Here is an 18,250-nt window from a genome sequence, read left to right on the forward strand (position 1 = left end):
AGGCTTGTCACTGCCATCTGAACCTGGCATTGTGTATAATGCATATGGTCACGGTTCAGTTCTAGTGATTGCCCCCTATTTATCAAATATGGAAGTTTCACATCTGGGTCTTGTGGTGATGTATGTGAAATGGAGACAGGGCACTTTACTTCGAAGCAAACCTTTCCACAACAGTCACAGCTTAGAATTCTATCAGGGCTAGCACCTGTGAAATGCAGTTCTTTAGACAAAAACAAGCCACACTCCAACAACTTGACATTTTGGTGAGTCTTGCAGTACATATTTAAAAAGCAATCAACAGCTTCGGCCTCCGTCGCATGCCCATACTTAAGGGCTGGAAAGTCTGCTTTGGGCTTTGATGTTCCTGATGACACTTTTGAGCAAATTGAAGCAAAATTTGTCACTTCAAATACATTCTCTTTTGCAGTTTCATTTCGTGTTTTGACCTGATGAGCCTTAGAGGCTGTAATGACATGCTTCCTATACCTTGTCATCATCTCAATTTGATGGATATCATCTTCTTTAATGTTACTGACATAAACCATATATTCAGATGGGTTTCATGACATGGAGAGGTAATCTGCTAGTGAACACACTTTAAGTGAATGAAAATCTGAAGGCCTTGTCTGCTCTGTTCTTGGAAGGGCTGTAAACAGAATGCATTCAGATTCATCACAGACACCACTCAATAAATTTGCAACCTTAAAAATGGCTATCTTGTGAGCACTGTAAATATTTGGGTTGAATTGTTTTTTAGGTGAACAATTCAGCTCGACCTGCTTCTTACTTCTCTTCAGGAAACCATTTCTCCCTAATTTCAAATCCTTTGCTTTGACTGGTTGGATGTCTTTACTTTTAGGTAGCCATTCGTCAAATCAGTCACTTAAAGATGTATTTTTCCTCATATTAAGTTTTAGGATTAGGAAACTAACAACACATTTTTCAAACAGCATAAATTAAATAAAAATATTGTGGCTCAAAGGTTGAGAAATCTAAGGAAAGAAATAATAACCAGTTCTGGATTTCATTGACAATTTGGCATTTTACTGATTGAGTGAACAAGAAAAGAGATCTCTGGAAAATTTTGAAAAACACTGATCAAGCTTTTGTTGTGCTGGCATTTCTTTTTTCCCACATGACTTTTGTGATGGAAAAACAGCAGCAAAGATTTGAAATGTCTTCTTAATGATGATTTAATGGCAAGTCTTGGCACAGAATCACAAATTGTCAAGAACAAAGAGGATCAGCTGAATAAAGGGTATATAACTTGCGTATATCACCCCTTTTCAAGGGAGAAAAACTCACCATATATAATATCATCAAAAACATTTGAAATCACTTACTTAGGGTAAATTTATATGATGAACTGATGATGGGACGAACCTATTATTGAATTGGATCATCGTTGGCGCGTCAAAATTTATGTTTGGTTTTATGCGATAGACTCAAGATGAGCCAATTGCCCAATACTACAATTTCGCGTATGCGTCCTTTTCAGTTGGACTAGGCCTACAGTATTTCAAAATGGCGCTGGTTAATGCTGACAACAAAAAAAGATTGGCTGTTTTTGGTCGACTTTTGCGTGAACGTTCAAGGAGAAGAGCACTTCAACAATCAGTTATAATCTCTTTTCTTCGAAGAAGAATAGTGTTAAAAGCTTATTTGCTTATACTTTTATTGCTGCTATATGACAAAGTCGTTGTGCAACCTAGAAGAGAGGCAAGAAGAAGGCAACGCACGTGCAGACGCCTACCTAGGAATACTGGCTGGTGGAATAATGTAAAGGACCATTATTCAAATGCAAGATTTAAGAAAACCTTTAGGGTATCGAGAAAAACATTCTCATTCATTCTTGAACGAGTTAAGCATGACATCGAAAAGAAATCATTGACTGAAAAACCTATACCTGCAGAGATACGCCTTGCTGTGTGTTTGTATAGGTTAGGAAGGGGTGACTACCTCTACACCATATCAGAGCTGACTGATTTTGCTGTGGCAACAGTTTGTCAGATTGTCAACGAAGTTTCAGCAGCTATTGTGAACAACCTCTGGGATGAGACTGTTACATGCCTTTTCCCACGCACAACTCAAGATTTTAGAAATTGTATGGAAGAAATGGAAAGTGAATGGCAGTTTCCTTATTGCTTTGGTGCTTTTGATGGGTCTCATATACCCATCAAGTGCCCACATGGAGGTGCTGAAGCCTGCAAAGAATTTCACAACTTTAAAAATTTTTATTCAACAGTAATTATGGCCCTTGTCGATTCAAAATATCGATTTATTTGGGTGAGTGCAGGGTTCCCTGGAAATTCCCATGATGCAGTGATCCTAAAGTCAACCAAATTGTACAGTTCACTGGCATCAAGCCAAATCATACCACACATCGCGCAGAATGTAGATGGATCAGAGATTGCACCATTACTTCTTGGTGATGGTGCATTCCCCTTCCATACTTGGCTAATGAAGCCATACAGCAATGCATATTTAACACCGCAGCAAAGGTACTTCAACTACCGCCTTAGCGGTGCTCGCATGGTCACTGAGGGTGCATTTGGGCAGTTAAAGGGAAGATGGCGGATTCTCCTTAGAAAATGCGAAAGCAGGCCAGAGAATGTTAAAGTTTTTACTTTGGCATGTGTTGTCTTGCATAATTTATGTATTCCCTGTCAAGATGTTGCACCAAGGCAGTGGGATCTCACCAAGGATCCATCCTCCAACAAAAGAAGGGATCAATCAGAAGTTCGTAAACTTTTGTTGATGAGAAATTGCAGGACTGTTACAGATAATAACAGGAATGCGACCAAGATAAGGGAAACATTAAAGGATAAATTTTGGCGTGAAAAAATAGACATCACTAATTAGAATTTGAACAGGAATATAAGTAGGAGTGAGTAGGGCATATTGTATATTTAAGCTGTTATAATTTTTGTAGCCATTTGTAGTAATACTTTAGATGTAGCAATTCTAATTGACCATTAAAAATTTTGACGTTTTGTTTTGTTGTAGTATATTAAGGGCCATTTCGGCCTATATATCTATTATTATCTGTATATATATATATATATATATATCTATATATAAAAGATATCCTATGCCAGCATGGTCGCATACATAAGTTTACTCAAAATGATTTGGAGAAATTTGAAACAGCAGTTTCAACAAAATAACATTCAAACTGTCAAATCGGCAATTAAGTTCATAGGCGTTGCAAAATATGGCTGTCAAATGAAACTGCAATGTTAAAAAAAACATGAAAATATGACATATACAAATTAAGTAAATATTAGAAAAGTTGGTTCTCAAGGTGATCAAAACCAAAACCAGATCTGGTTCAAATCCAGTTTATGCTAACCTGTCCATGTGACACCAAGCCCTATCCTCTCCTATCAAACATAACAGAATATAATATCAGTTTACCAGTAAAAGGCACGTAACTTTTTTTATTTGTCAGTTAATGAACATCATAAGCTATAGGTCACAACTGTAAGAAACTTCTATTACTGTCTCTATCTTGGGAAAAGTTGTTTTCAGATCCAGCTGGTGCAAGCCAAGGTGTAAACAATGATTGATTTGGTAAACTTGTGACAAAGGCTTGATGGTGATTTCCCATGTTTGTATTTGAATGCAGATTCTGCATTCTTTGAAATTCTGGCTCTAAATCTTGTGTGCTTGGCATTGCTGAATGGTTTTGATAATTATTGGCAGGAGCTTGCTGAAACATCACTTTGAATAGCTCCAGCTCATGTTGTCTGGCGCGTTCATTTTCTTTTTTGAAAAAACTTGTTAGCTCGGCGATTGAATTCTGCTCATAGTCTATAACAGTCTTTATTTGTGTTAGTATCTCATTAATAACTCCTTCATTGCTAGCAGATTTTTTAGATACTTTCTTTGATTTTATTGGTACATAAATCTTGCCTGGCTTGGGGGTAGAGGAATCAAGGCTGTTGCTACCATCTGACGAGGTAGATGGAGATGGTGAAGCTGTATTTATAATATCATCATAAGCTAATCCTGTTTGGTCAGAAAGATTTGTTGAATAGGAGCCTGGCTCTATACCTTGATCTGGCTGGCATGACAGTCTTGATTTCATAATTTGGGTAAGGACATGAAACCATGAGCCAAATTGCTTGTCATCCTGAAAACGTTTAATTCCAGAAGCAGTCTTCATTGTCAAAAGTGCAGACTTGCAAATGCTCATAAGTTTTTTGAATTTGTTTCGTGTTTGACAAAGACTCAGTGTGAATGTTTTCCCTCGCTCTTGACATCTGCTATTCATATCTTTGACAATATTACGGTAAACCTCAGCATTGCTGGCTTTGGGCATATTGGTAAATATCAGTTTCCTTTTGTAGCTGTCATTGTTTGCAACAATGTCCACCAAATCATTCAATAGCTCTGTAGACCAAATAGCCTTAGGTCCTGATTTGCCCTTAGCCTTTTTCACTGGGAGAGTTGTTTGCTGTAGTGTTTCTTGTTGTTTTCTTGAAACTGGTTTGTTTGAATCTTTCTCGAGATCTTCTTCACTGCATGAAACAACTGTTTTTAGGCCTAGTCGGCGCCTTTTTCTAGGCGCCCCAACGCCACTTTCAAAGTCACTTTCTTTTTCGCTTTCCTCGTAGCTTTCTGCAGGATTGTCAGCAACACTTGACTCAGCATTACCTTCGTCGCTACTCCAAACCAAAGTTTCTTCGGCTGGATCGACATTATTGCCACATTCCGAAGAGATTGACGTAACAAGTTTCCTGAACGCAGCCATTTTGTTTGGCTGTGCGAAATTATGCTGCACTGTACTGCGCATGCTCATTTACGTATTCAAAGACAAATTTGCGGACCGGCGCCAGTTTTGAATTGGTTCATCAATCGATCGTCCCATCGTGTAAAATGACAACGAGCCAAAGATGAACTTATTCAAATTGGTCCATCTGAAACCGACGAGCCCATGATGGGCTCATCGTGGGCACGTGCTTATTAATTCAGTCTGTTTTATACGATGAGCCAAGAGATGAACCAATTCAAAATAATAGGTTTGTCCCGTCATCAGTTCATCATATAAATTTACCCTTAAAAGACACCCATTTAAAGAAAATGAATCTTAGTTCTATTTATACAATTATATTATTTAACAATCAATTACTGTGTTTAGTGTAGAAAGTTTTCATTGCAATATCCACCCAAATGTTTGACTTCAACACCAAATACTTTAGGGACTCAGAGCTTCCCTGTTATTTATTTTGTGCATTCACCTTTCTATCCAAACTGTTTTGTGATGTGCCTTCTTAAACAGGGCCAAAAATTCAAGTTAGGTCAATAAACATCTTACAATATTTGTATTTTCAGGTGTTTGTAAAACAGCAAATGTAACAGAATTTAAAACAATCTATTGTCTTTCCATAAGAACATCATAAATATATTGCAAAGTTTAAATTGTACATCAAACAAAGTCAGCAGTGTCAAAGAAATAAGGTAAACATGGTAACTTTTACTATATGGATTTAGATAAGATATTTACTTGGCAGAACCAACTTGCTTTGAATTTCTTATTAATAATGTAGTAATTCCCCCATTAAGATCATTCCATTGATTGCACATATTGACACATATTTACATTTATTTACACACAAAATTACATAGAAAAGAAAACTGTAAGTCACTTGCAAATTCACAAACAATAAATAACAAATCTTATGGGCATTTCAGAACCAAGTTTCAAATTGTATACTCTTAGTATGGAAACCACAAATAATTTTACTAGTTTTAAATGTTAAACCCATGAAAAGGGTTACCAGATTTATGTCATGACCAGACAAATAAAATCAAAATACTATTACAATTTGTCATTTACAAATGGCAGTCTAGATTTTTCCAAAACTGACAGTATAATATTAACAAAATCATACGCAGTAGAAAATGCATCATTCAAAAATAAAAATCCACAGCACAGTCAAACTACCTACAGATTGGTGGTAATAACAACATCTAATAATAAAAATATCTAGAACTCTAAAAATCAGCATATTCAAATTCATCAAGATATCTATAGGACAGCATCAGCAGAATGCTTCAATGTAACCTGACTTGAACCCTAAAAGTTCTGATTGACAGCCTGCATAAAAATGGCTATTTACCTTAAAAATGCAACACATATTCTTCAAAATATTATTTGAGTCTGAATCTCTGTCTAAATAACGTCCTCCATCATAAAAATGAAAACATAGGCAAAATTTTGGTTCAACAATTTTAGGTCCAACTGAACTGTCCTAGCATATTTGCCATCTATAAAATTCCATCCATCTATCAAAATCTTTGACAAACTTTGAACATCTTCATAAGAAATCCGCTGATTATAATTAAAAATCATCTTATATTTGACTCCTTTCACTCCCTCTGAAGTACAATTGCTCCTCTTCTGCAAGCAAATGTCTCCACAGCTTTCCAACAACAGTAATGGCTGTTGATCTGGAAGCGAGGTTTCTATCTGCTCTCTTTCCAAGGTTCTGTCCATCAACTGGCTACCGAACAAAGTTCGCATCTACCTTCGCCACATTCGCAAAAAAATTTCCCATATACATTTCCTACTGGTTTTCAGATGTCTAAATAACATAGCTGGACTGACATTCGCACAAATTTTGGGCGTACATTTTTCAGTACTACTTCGTCTGCGCACGCATGCCTAATATATTATAATTCAATTCGACATTAGCATCAAACCTTATTGGTGCTCAGTGAATTTATGCATAGAAGGGCGAGCTCCTTCTAGAATATATTATCTCTAAATCACGATTACGAGGGAATGAAACCTAAATAGTAAACAAGAAGGTGACATCTTAGCAACTAGGGCAGGAAACAAAACTTTTATTTCTTACATTCCATGGGCATTTTTTTATTATCTGGTCATTTCTAGTACATTATTCACAATGCTATAATATATTAGCAAACAATTACAAAAAGGCATGTAGCAATCTGACATTCGCCAGTGTGAATGTTGTGAATGTCTGGATCGGCCCCTGCTTTTGAGCATTTGTAATCATCGAGGTCACTGCTAGCAAGTTCACTAGGGTGGAATGCCACAAAATCTCGATGAATAAATCTGGATACAACATCATCTGCCAATATTTAACACTTTCTGTCTCATTAAGCCATCCCTTGTTTAGCCTCAGTGGATCTGGAATCATTTCATCGTAAATTGTCAATTTCATGCAGTACTCAGCTGCTACCTCCTGTTGCACTTCCACTGCAGTCTTTATTGTGGGGACATTGTTTTCAGCAGCTACAAAAACTCTGGCGACAAGCTCTTCTTTCCTTCCATTTACTTGCAACCCACGAAGTCGAAGAAAATCCTTTGATTCTTCAACCTTCATACTTGAAATCTTTGACAGATCCATCGCTCAATTCTAGGCCTAGAGATAACTAAACCTTTCTTTTTTTCTCAAGCGATGGTGCAAGTAAAACCTGTAGACCTTTACAGCTAACGCTGAGCTTTTAAAACAGCTTCTTTCTTGATTAAATGTCAACAAATCGATTTAATTCAAGCAAACTAAGCAAACTCTGCTCTTTGCAAACATAAATCCAAGGAATAACAACACAACACGCATGGTCTTTCACCCCAAATCTCGACCCAGTTCCCTTTGATGAAAGATAGTTGAAAAGGTGTATTCTTTATAAATTTCCTTGCAATTTCCATGAAAGTTCAATTGCTTATGAACATTTAATGCAGTTTTGCGTAATGATGCAAACCAGTTTTGATGCAAATTTGGTTAGGGCGGAACGCTCAGACGTTGGTGTGGTGAGAGCTGTTGCTCTTTTTGACCGTGAAAAATTTTTTAGACTTTCTAGTGACCCTGCCTAGGCCTATTTTCCATCCTATGCCATACACTCGTTTCTGCCTATTCAACACATTCCACTTAACATGTAAGACATTTCCCAACAGGCAATTACGACATTATCATCATTAATCACCATGGCGATCATCAGCATTAAAACACTGCTATTCCCACATGGCATTTCCTCTTCTTTGATCATCTGTCGTCACCTTGCCTCTCCCAACCTATGCATTGTTTTCCTGGCGTCATTCAATTATATTTAGAACAACCAGTATAGTATATATGTATGTAGATAGATTAATTTAATTTAGTTACGATAACCCCAGTTCAAGTCAACACACGTCTTACTGAAGCTGCTCTGACTCCGTGTTCTCTGCACATTAAATAAGACTATATCGAAATTCTACTCTTCAACGGAGTGTCGTCACAGAAACACAACTATTAGGTAACTCCGCTCAACAAAAAACTCGCGTTTCTAAAATGGTGACCACGACGTGACACGAAAGATCCTTCGCTGATTCGACTTCACCGCAACCAAGCTCTAACAGGCAACGTAACACTCAGACACAAGTGTCTCCATTCGCCTGCACAACGCAACCTCGGCAGCATAACGACACTCTCCGGTGTTCAGCAACGTCTTCGGCTCTTTACAGGTTCTTGGTTACCCTACTCACAAAACCTTGGCACATTACATCGCTGGTTCCTGGTCAACCTACCAAAACCTTGCATCGCATCATGGTTCCTGGTCAACCTACGAAAACCTTGTAATACAACACGGACATCGTCCAAATTTTTATCGCTGCTTGCAAGGGCACCCCACGGATGCAAGTCAGTGCAGTACCAACAATCGAACATTCTAAGTAGTATTTAATATTATTTTTATCGTTCATTTTCTTTAAATAATCATATCGCTAATTTTTAATTTTTTTTATCGAATGCTTCGCTACCGCTTGCCTTCTAGGAGGGGAGCTATGTCGTGACCCTGCCTAGACCTATTTTCTAGAACTAGTTCCTAAAACTTCTTATTTTTAAATTTTTTTGCATAGCTTAAAAGATGGAGTCTTTGTGCATCCAATGATATTAGCTATTTAATGATAGCTTTTTCCCATCAATGTCATAAAAAATTATCTCTAGACACTGATAAGAAGTAAATTCATGTGTTTAGGTCGCTACCATCTTCAGGAAAAACCCTCACAGAGTTTGCTTATATTATATTTTTCTACGAATACATAGATTAAAGGCCCAAGAAAACTTCAAGAAAAAACTTTCAATGAAATTTATTAAAATCTTTTCATGAAAACTGATACTGAAATTTGTAAACATATTACTCTAACAACAGATTTGCAACTGAATTCGAAACTGTCTGGATACTTTCGTGAGGGGAGTGTAGTTTTTAGTCCTCTATCATTTGGTTCCACAAAGCAATGCAAACCATTTTCCAGGCATTTTTCTCTAGCCTAATTTCCATTAAAGCGAAAGTCAGCAAAAGCGAATGGCCAGCGAAAAATTATGTAATTTTGTAAACATGCAAGATGGCGAACTTTCAGTTCCAACAGTTGTTGGCGTAGGTAGTTCAAGCACAGAATAGAAATGACCAGAAGGGTCACTCGCGTCCAAACGATTCAGCCTGAGTTTTTTCATGCATGCGCCACCAAAACGAGGATAGTATGTAAAGTTTGGAGGGAAAAACAAATTTCTGTTGCGGGAACAGTCACGATCCCTATTTTCGAAGATAAATTTTCATCTTATTCGCGCATACTCCGAAAGAAAATGGAAAAAGGGGAGAAAAACAAAGAACTGGCTCCTTCTGCTCTGCTATGGCATGCAAGAACAATAAGGCAAATCGTCCTGACCTTCGATAGTTTCCAAATATCATTTGCACACTTAAGCAGGCCTGTGAGAGTTGAATGAAGTGATCCATAACCTTACTGATCGGAAAATACCAGGTTGTTGTCATTTAAATTAGTATGGTAAATAACTAGTTTCTCAAAAAGGAGCAAAACATTGGGGAGTACTGAAATTGGTCTATAAATTCACTTTTTATCCATACACCCTTGTTTGAAGATAGGCGCAACTCAAGCCATCTCCAGTTATCAAGAAAATGTCCAGCAGGCAAGGACAGGCTGAATGACTATATTAGGGAAGGAGTGAAAAATGCCATGTTTTAGTGTCCAAAGAACCTTCTCAAAAGTCACGAGTTTTGAAAACTTTTGGAAAATCAATATGGGGAAACGAAAATGAAGGTCATCCCATCAATTTAAATAATCCAATGCTACACCCAAAACTATGCTAAAATCATACCAAAAGTTTTCACGTCAGGTGTTACTGCTCCCCTTTCAGGGCTGTTGAAATGTTTCTGAGAACTCTCTAGCAGAAAGTTCCATGTAATTATGGTTCTTTTGCTTACAAGCTGGTTTTTTTAGTTTGTCTTCACGCTGGCTTCTAATTTCTTTCAAAATTGCCTTCTTGCTCATGTATTATTCATGTTTGATATTTCGAGTGCTTTATAGATGGTCGATAGGTATATTTTTACTGATGGAAGGAATTTGTAAGATGGAAACTCCAGATGGAAGTTTACACCAAAGCTGCTGTGAGATCAAATGATGGAATGATTTATTGATTGTGGGAATGATTGAAATATCAAGCCCTCAGGGGAGTCTCACAAACCTTTTATATGCAGGGATGTTCATCTGCGAATCATGGGCAAGAATTGTTTGTGTGATCTGATTCTTTTAGGTAACTGATTTAGCAATATACATTCCCCTCACAAAAGTATTACATCACCTCTAAGGAGAAGAAATGGCGCAAGAATTATTGAAAGATACTGTTGCATGAATTGATTGTGTTTCTAAGTGACGAATGGGAGAGGGTCGGAGGTGAAACAACCCAAAATCAAAACTTCAATCGTTTTGGGACATTTCTTTAAAAAGATAACTGCAAGAAACTTCTTTAAACAGTTTCAAATTTTAAATATTTTGACGAGAGCCACAAACTTTTGAAACCACTTTCAGTCTTCTTGAATTGATTGCATATGATTGGGCAATTATTTTTGTTGAATTTCGTGTCAAACCTGAATAATTCTTTGAATGAATGATTCTTTTGTCCTGCAAGAGCCATTTAAATCATGGTTCCTAATGTTTTTATATGAAGCCAAAAGTTTCAAGTATGTGCAAATCTGGACTTGATCGACGCCGCAGAAAAACTTGGTTGGGTTGTCACGAGAGTTTCCTTCAAAAGTAAAATCTCATTGCCTTCACAGCCAGTGTATCGTCGAAAAAATGTAATATGTAACCAAACAGCCGCCATCTACCCTTGACGATGTCAATTGAAATTGGTCCTTCTTCGCATTTTTTGTACAAGTTCTGATTGGAGATCTTGTAAGGATACTTTTCCCTATTAGCAATCTCAGTAACTGTCTGTGAAAAGCATCTAGACCTTTCATATCTTTTTGTGTCAGTCCCCAAGTAGAGCTGTTATACATCAAAATTGGTTTTACAAGTGTTCTGTAAAGCTTGAGGCAAATTTTTTCTCTGACGTGGTCTTTTCTGATCCAGATGTGATTTATTCTAATCATGGATGGTATTCGCAACTGTTTTCTTTTTTGTATATCTTCTGTATCACCTAACAGAGAGCCAAGCTTTTCAACTGTCCTCCACCGCTCTGTGTTGCTGTCTCCTCGAAAAATTTATGTTCGCTCCGTTTAGCTGTTGTTTACTTTCAAATTTTCTCTAAGCAGAATTTCTCCAATCTTTTCTGTCATGATATTTTTCTCCACTTCACTAGTTGTGAGAAAATCAGCGTCGTCAGCATATATAGCTTCCCAAGGTAAAAATGTTGGAGACCATTTTTGTTGGAGACCAATGTTGGAGGCTCTGTCTCGGTGTTGTTAATTTTTGCATCTAGAGCTATATTGCTTAATAACAAATGAATCATTCTTACTTTGTCTTCATTGACGAATTTCTTTACAATATCAACAAGCTGTTCACGTCGGATTGTATCAAAAGCGCCACTCATATCTACACTGATGATGTAAACTTTAATTTACCTTTGCTTTGTGTTTATCACCTATTTTATTTTGTCTGGGAGGATTTTGAGCTGAAAAACCTTGGCGAGCATCGAGTTTCATGTTCTTTTCTGTCCCCAATGATCAGTTTACATGGAGGCGAGTTTTCCGGCTAACTGAGTTTTCCGGCTAACATTTGTTCATTATTTATTTTCCTATCACTGCTATTAATGATTATTTGACAAAAGGCCAAAGTTCAGTGAAGAGCAGCAAAAAATGGGCATGGGGGCACCCATTACTAAATCTCCCAACTGTAGCATCTATTTACCCATACTTGTAGTGATCAAATGGCCTTACCTCCTCTCTAAACGTTTTATTCCATTTACATGCTTCGCTTGTGGATGATTCTGACGACAGTCCAAGCTTCACACCCATTTCAACTTTAAAGAGAACAGCAGCAATATGACTGCATGTTTCACCAAGCCTAGAAGAAAAGATTCAATATGCATAATGTCTTTGAGATTACATACTAGAGTCTGAATAAACGCTTTTAAAAAACGTTTTTTGAATGTTTAGTACGACAGTCTTACCCTGCCATACATGTACAATGAGCACACTATATAGCTCCAGTTTTCTTGACAACACAAACCCAAGGTGGATGTAACGCTCTGGAGACTCGATGGGAAGGCATTACTTTCGCCTTTAAAAAGCAGTACCGACTTCCATTGTCGACATTATGCATGTAAACAGTCTGAACCTGTCCGCTAACAACATATCTGTGTAAAATAAAAAAGGAGATATAAATGCTAAGTAGTTGTGTCAAAAAACATAAACACATGGGCCTGAATAAATATATGTAATCTACAGGCTTAGAATTGAAGCATCTAAAAGAGAAACATATTATAATATTTAAATCTAAACTTACTCATATGCATCAAGTGATTTGTAAGCCTTCAACTCTTCGCTGGTGAAATTTCCTGGCGTGTGAACTAAGTACACATAGATATCGCCAAAAGTTATATCGGGCCAGTCACTTGGGCTTTCAGACCAACCATGAAGCAATGCATATGGATCTGGTAGGCTCTCTGCACCCTCCGAAAACGTCAGCTTCTCGTTATAATCTTTTGCCCCCTAGCGCGATGCGCATGCGTGAAATATCGACTTGTTTTTGTTTGGATGACCAAGCCTATTAAACTGTATTTTCCACTGCCACACCCACAGATTTATCTTTTCAAGATCGCGATTCAACACTTGAACAGTAACATTTGCGTCATCAACAACTAAGAATAGGGATGTGTCATCAGCATAAAGCTTAATTCCACACGTAATGTTGCTGACTATATCACTTATGTAAATTAGAAATAATAGCAGGCCAAAGACTGATTCTTGAGCTACCACTGCCAAGTTCGATTCCCACTTTGAACAATTCCCACTTAAAGCAATGTATGTAGATGATGGACTGGTTGATGCAAAACAGGGTGAAGGTAAGGTAAATAACTGCTTACAGCATCTACAGGAGGAGTTTCAAATTACATATTCACCAGCCATATATTTTCTAAGTTTAGAAATAAAACATTTGGATGATGGAAGAACACTACATAAGCAGAATATTTGAAAAGTTCAAAATGGAAGATTGTAATTGTGTTAGTACTCCAGTTGGTACTCCAATCTGGCTGTGAGCAGTCTGAAGATGAGAGTGATCATCTCCCAAATGAGCCCTATCGTGAAGCTGTTGGTAGCTCGAATTATCTTGCTGTGTGTGCCAGACCAGATATTGCATATGCAGTAAGTTTAGTGTCACAAGTACTGGATATGCCAACCAAAATGCATTGGAAAATGGACTGGGGCACCCGATTCTAACAGAATATCCCAATCGTTAAAGGTATATTTCTATTAGAATAGTACACCAGTTAGTGATCGCTGTTAGTAATATGTAATACCTATTACGGGATATCCCATCAATGAATGATCTTTAATGTTAACACGTCTCAGCGCTCGCGCATGTTTCACTGTTTCGCGCCAATTTCTACCGAAAAGAAGCTCCAAGCAAGCCACATTATCAATTTTTCGGAAAAGATAATCGATAAGCAGATTGATCTCAGGAAGACATGGGTGGGTATTACATTTATCAATTCTAAATAAAACTTGCATTTTTAGGCACTGCAAGGTTTCTTTGAGAAAAGTTTTATACCGTTTTTGTCCAAGGCACTATGGGCCTACTTTACTACTACTCGGTCATGAAGTGTTCATTTGATCCTTCATCCTTTTTTATGGCTGGTTCTGGTTTCCATATGCAAGCAGGCATCAAAATTCAAGAAATTCCTTGCATACAAATCCCCTTATAATCCTGATAGTTTGATAATCTATTGTGACTAGTTAGTTTCATGTATTGAATTATTTTAATGGAGTTTGTATGTAGTGGGATTTCAAAATGAAATGAACTGACAAGGAATATGTAAAAGGAAGCTCCAGAACTAGTATCCTAACATTGTTTGAACAAATCTTGCTGTTGTGACAAGATTCCTGAAATAAACAAAAACCAAATTCCTAGCAAATTCAATTTAGTTTTATGGCAAATGTAAGAAAAATCATGGCAAAACTGGAAAATGCAGAAAACACAAAACCTCCACAGAGAGAATGAGGCTGATAATGAGTTTAGGTCTAGCAGGCCAGGGTGGAATCCAGTTTGTTAGCAGTTGGTGGTTGAACACTTTTTTTAGTTATGTAAATTTATATCCAAGACTGGTTAATGAATAGAGGAAACTTTGAGGATAATAGATCAAAGGTTCTGACTTTAGAGTCCCTGCCATGACCAAACTTTCACTTAGAGTTAGGGAAATCGCTAGCTTGGTAATTCCAGAGGTAGGAATCACAGTTGTGATCAAATGTAGGGTACATTGCTCTATAATTCTCAGTTTCATGAATAGCTCCAGAGGCTATGTAGCAACAAATCTGATCAGAATATAAACTGCACAACCTCCTGCGAGGTCTTGAAATTTAAAAATGGAGTAGAAGTGAGAAATGAATCAAATTTTGCAAAATTTTGTGCAAACTAAACTTTCAGACAAATGTATCCCATGTTGTTAAAAATTCAGAAGGAAACTCTAAATATCTTTGTTATTAAAATGTAATTGTTTGCTTCTTCAATAGAAGCCTAGCACAAGCGGATGCTGTCGAGTGCGTTCCTGCAGATATTTCGGGAAAGTTTATGTTGACCTTCGAAGACATCTCAAGGACCAGCATACAATGACCTTAAAAGACCACAGTCAACTGAAAAGACCAACAGCTGAGGAAATAGTTCATTCCTACAAGAGCTTGGACTATATGAAATATAGGGCTGCTGAGAAATGTCAAGTTGAGTCCTGTATAGAAAAAGGTGTGCCAATTCGTGACCTGACAAGGCATTTGCGTAAAGTTCATAGCATGTCACGTGGCTATTATAACAGGTAATTTATCTAGTTTATCTAAAATGAATGTTACATAAACTTAGTGAGCAAAAGTAATGCACAGGTTCGATAAATGAGTAGTGGCGACCACGTTGTCAACATCAAAGCGATTGAAATTCAAACCACTCTTGTGAAACCATTAGGCGTCTTTTTATGGTTAAAATATAATCAAATCAAACTTCAAACCATTGACAACACTTAATTTAAAAGTTGAAAAAAGTTACTTTTTGAAAAGTAAAAAATTTAACTTTTTATTGGACAGTTTTCAAGCCCTTTTTTAAGGCTACTCTTTTACAGCTATTGAGACACTTGAGTGAGCCTGTTTATCGCTGGAATTTTAGTATTTTCATTAAATGAGAGGATGAAATGCTGTTTTATGCAATTTTTAGCATTATTTGTTCTTATTACAAAATGGAAATAAAAATGTGTCACGATCTGTGAACCACTTTATTTATTGAATTTTGCTGCAACATATCACAAAGCAGCCGCTGCGATTAGCCCCATTGCGGCTCCAAAAATTTGCGACCAAAACATTAAGCATATACTCCAACAAAATTAAGGAAAATGAGCAGTTCTAGACAACCAAGAATAAAGTAAGTACCCCTGTGTTCATTGTAATAAGATATCACAAATTGGGGCAAAGATGAACTTTTTTATTGCAAATGTTTCACAGGGAATACAATCATCATGGCTCAATTTGTGTGTTTTTGCAAATGTTGATATTGTTTAGAAATAGGCAAAAATAAAAAACATTCTTGCATTTCCTATTTTCAGCATCAAACCTTGATAAATTTTCCAATATATTCAAACTAAAAAGTCATCTTACGACTTTTATGAAACTTGCTTTGGCCACTTGAATTTTGGTTCACTAAAAAATTTGGCTGTAATCAGCCTGTGCAATACTCTTGCTCACTAAGTGTATGTGGCATATTACCACGAAATATCTCTAGAAGAATCTTCCATTCAAAATGTATCGTTATAGTTATATAATTCCTTTGTCATAACAAAGACAACTTTAATCTTATCAAGGAGAGGCTACGATGACACCATCCCAGGAAATGTGTTATTAGTTTGTATCTATTTTTTGCAAGAGAAGCACTAATTTTTTGTCACTACAAAGTGATCCATTAAAAAGTAGCAAAATATCTGAAGAAGGGAGCTAGGTTCTACTGTAAATTTTCTAGCAACTATCCAAAATTGGAGCACGAAGCCATTGTTTCCCCAGAGGCAAGCAAAGCAGCCCTTTCAGTTTTTTTGCAAGGAGAGGGGCAATTCTTGCCAAAGCCTGATATTGTTGGACAGTTTGATGATCTTCCAGGTATGTCAATTTATCCATAAAAATTATATCAAGTGCAAGTGTGTTTTTTTCAATTAGTGTTTTCTATGATGACATTTTAACAATTAACTTCACTTACACATAAGCAGCCCAAATGCTCACACTAAAAAGGGTTTCCAGAATTAGAGGGCCCATCCCTGAGTTTAAACTATAAAAGTCTTAATACAAGAAGTTTTTGTTTTAAAGGCATCACCCTCTGACCCCCTCCCGTTTGTTGTGTTCCTATATGGATTGTTTAATCAACAAGTAAAATGTACCAAGGCATATTACAAGTGAAGGGAAGTTGAAGAGTGGCTGCCATGAAAATATGGCATCACTGTAGTGACAGAAGAGGCTCAGTGATGTGTGTTTATATTAGTAGCCACGTTTCTTTTAGTTCCATGGGGGTTCCTTTGGTTCCAAGCTCATTGGCTGGTCGTGTTGCTATTTCTCTCCATGCACATTTAGCTAGTTCCTCATTTTAGCAACATTGATTTGGGAGTTTGATAAAACAGAAATCTTGATCACAGCATTTTAATTGCTACTTACAAAAGACTGGTATAGCTTCCAAGCAGTCTTTTTCTTTAAATACTTATATAACTATTATTATACATATTAGAAAGGAAATGTGTTCAAATGCTGTATCTGCAAAGGAGTATACAGATTAGTTTCCAATTAGACTGTTCACACTAAGATTTATCATGACAACTACTTGCTCCTTACCCTATCAGTATTTTTTTTACCTCTTAACTTCTTAACTTCATAATTTCTTATATAATTCTTCATAATTATTTAAAGTAATTCTAAATAATTTGAAATCCTAATTTAGAGTTCAAATTTGAACAAATTCCGTTTAGCATGATTTAAGGGGAATATTGAAGCTTAAAATTCAAATGTTTCCGTGCCGTTTTGATTTGAGTGTTGCATTACTTTTTTCCTGGTAATACCAGTGGTAGTGTCTTTAGTTACAGTCAACTTTTGATTGTGCTGCAAGCAATAAGTGAATCTATTCTGAATAATATCACGCACATGGAAAAGCATTAGTCTTCAAAAATTCTTCAAAATCATAAGCCAGACATTTCTTGAGTGTTTCATTGGAAAAAGGATGTAGCTCCATCTTAATGTTATCTGTTCTTTTTTTCAGAAATACCCCTAGAGTGTCCAACCAGCAGTTGGTCTAGTGATTCTAGGACAGATGAGCAATTAATCGATGAAGAGAAATGTAAGTGGTCAAATTCACATTTTTCAGGCAACTTTATGTGACTACCAAAAACTCTCTGACTTAAACTGAGCTGTCTTCTTTTTCAGTCTGGTACATACGTCAGTGGTTGAAAGAAAAACCATTCAGCTTGGTACACAATGACACTGAATACCCAAAGGAAGTATTCATCAGTTTTGAAACAGAACCAACTAAGGAATTTCTTGGAACTGGAGACACTTTTTATAGTGACATTGAAAGTGGTTTTAATGTTGTTACAATTACAACCATACAGAAAGAACTGTCTTCGCCCGCTGAAGAATTTTATTTTTTTCAGTCTTTCAAAGATTCTCACATCAATTTTCAATTATTCGATAAAAAAGTATTTGGTTTCATTTGTAAATATTGTAATTTAATCCATACTACTAGGCTTCTCTCCCATCAACTATTTGTTGTCTAAAAGGTTCA

At 36.6% G+C, this 18,250-nt stretch overlaps 1 protein-coding gene and 1 pseudogene across 2 annotated transcripts; one reads left to right on the plus strand and one right to left on the minus strand.

Annotated features, from left to right (window-relative positions):
* Window positions 1-525: 525 nt before the first annotated feature.
* Window positions 526-18,242, plus strand: LOC135694979 (uncharacterized). Of its 2 annotated transcripts, XM_089109652.1 has the most exons (5): window positions 13,789-13,935; window positions 14,974-15,269; window positions 16,454-16,587; window positions 17,729-17,806; window positions 17,893-18,242. In XM_089109652.1, the coding sequence occupies exons 1-5, from the start codon at window positions 13,789-13,791 to the stop codon at window positions 18,240-18,242; spliced, it is 1,005 nt and encodes a 334-aa protein (XP_088965778.1). The 2 variants fall into 2 exon arrangements, with proteins under 2 accessions (XP_065069966.2, XP_088965778.1); XM_065213894.2 differs by lacking the exons at window positions 13,789-13,935; window positions 16,454-16,587; window positions 17,729-17,806; window positions 17,893-18,242 and adding an exon at window positions 526-2,887 and having other exon boundaries at window positions 14,974-15,114.
* On the minus strand, window positions 6,928-7,401 carry LOC148959897 (uncharacterized; annotated as a pseudogene).
* Window positions 18,243-18,250: the final 8 nt, after the last annotated feature.

Source organism: Rhopilema esculentum, chromosome 8, assembly GCF_057945365.1.
Source record: "Rhopilema esculentum isolate cy_ngs chromosome 8, ASM5794536v1, whole genome shotgun sequence".
In the NCBI taxonomy this organism is placed as follows: domain Eukaryota; kingdom Metazoa; phylum Cnidaria; class Scyphozoa; order Rhizostomeae; family Rhizostomatidae; genus Rhopilema; species Rhopilema esculentum.

Bases quoted from the DNA above. Each gene is read 5' to 3' on its own strand.
- LOC135694979 (XM_065213894.2), top strand. From the start codon at position 1,525: ATGGCGCTGGTTAATGCTGACAACAAAAAAAGATTGGCTGTTTTTGGT.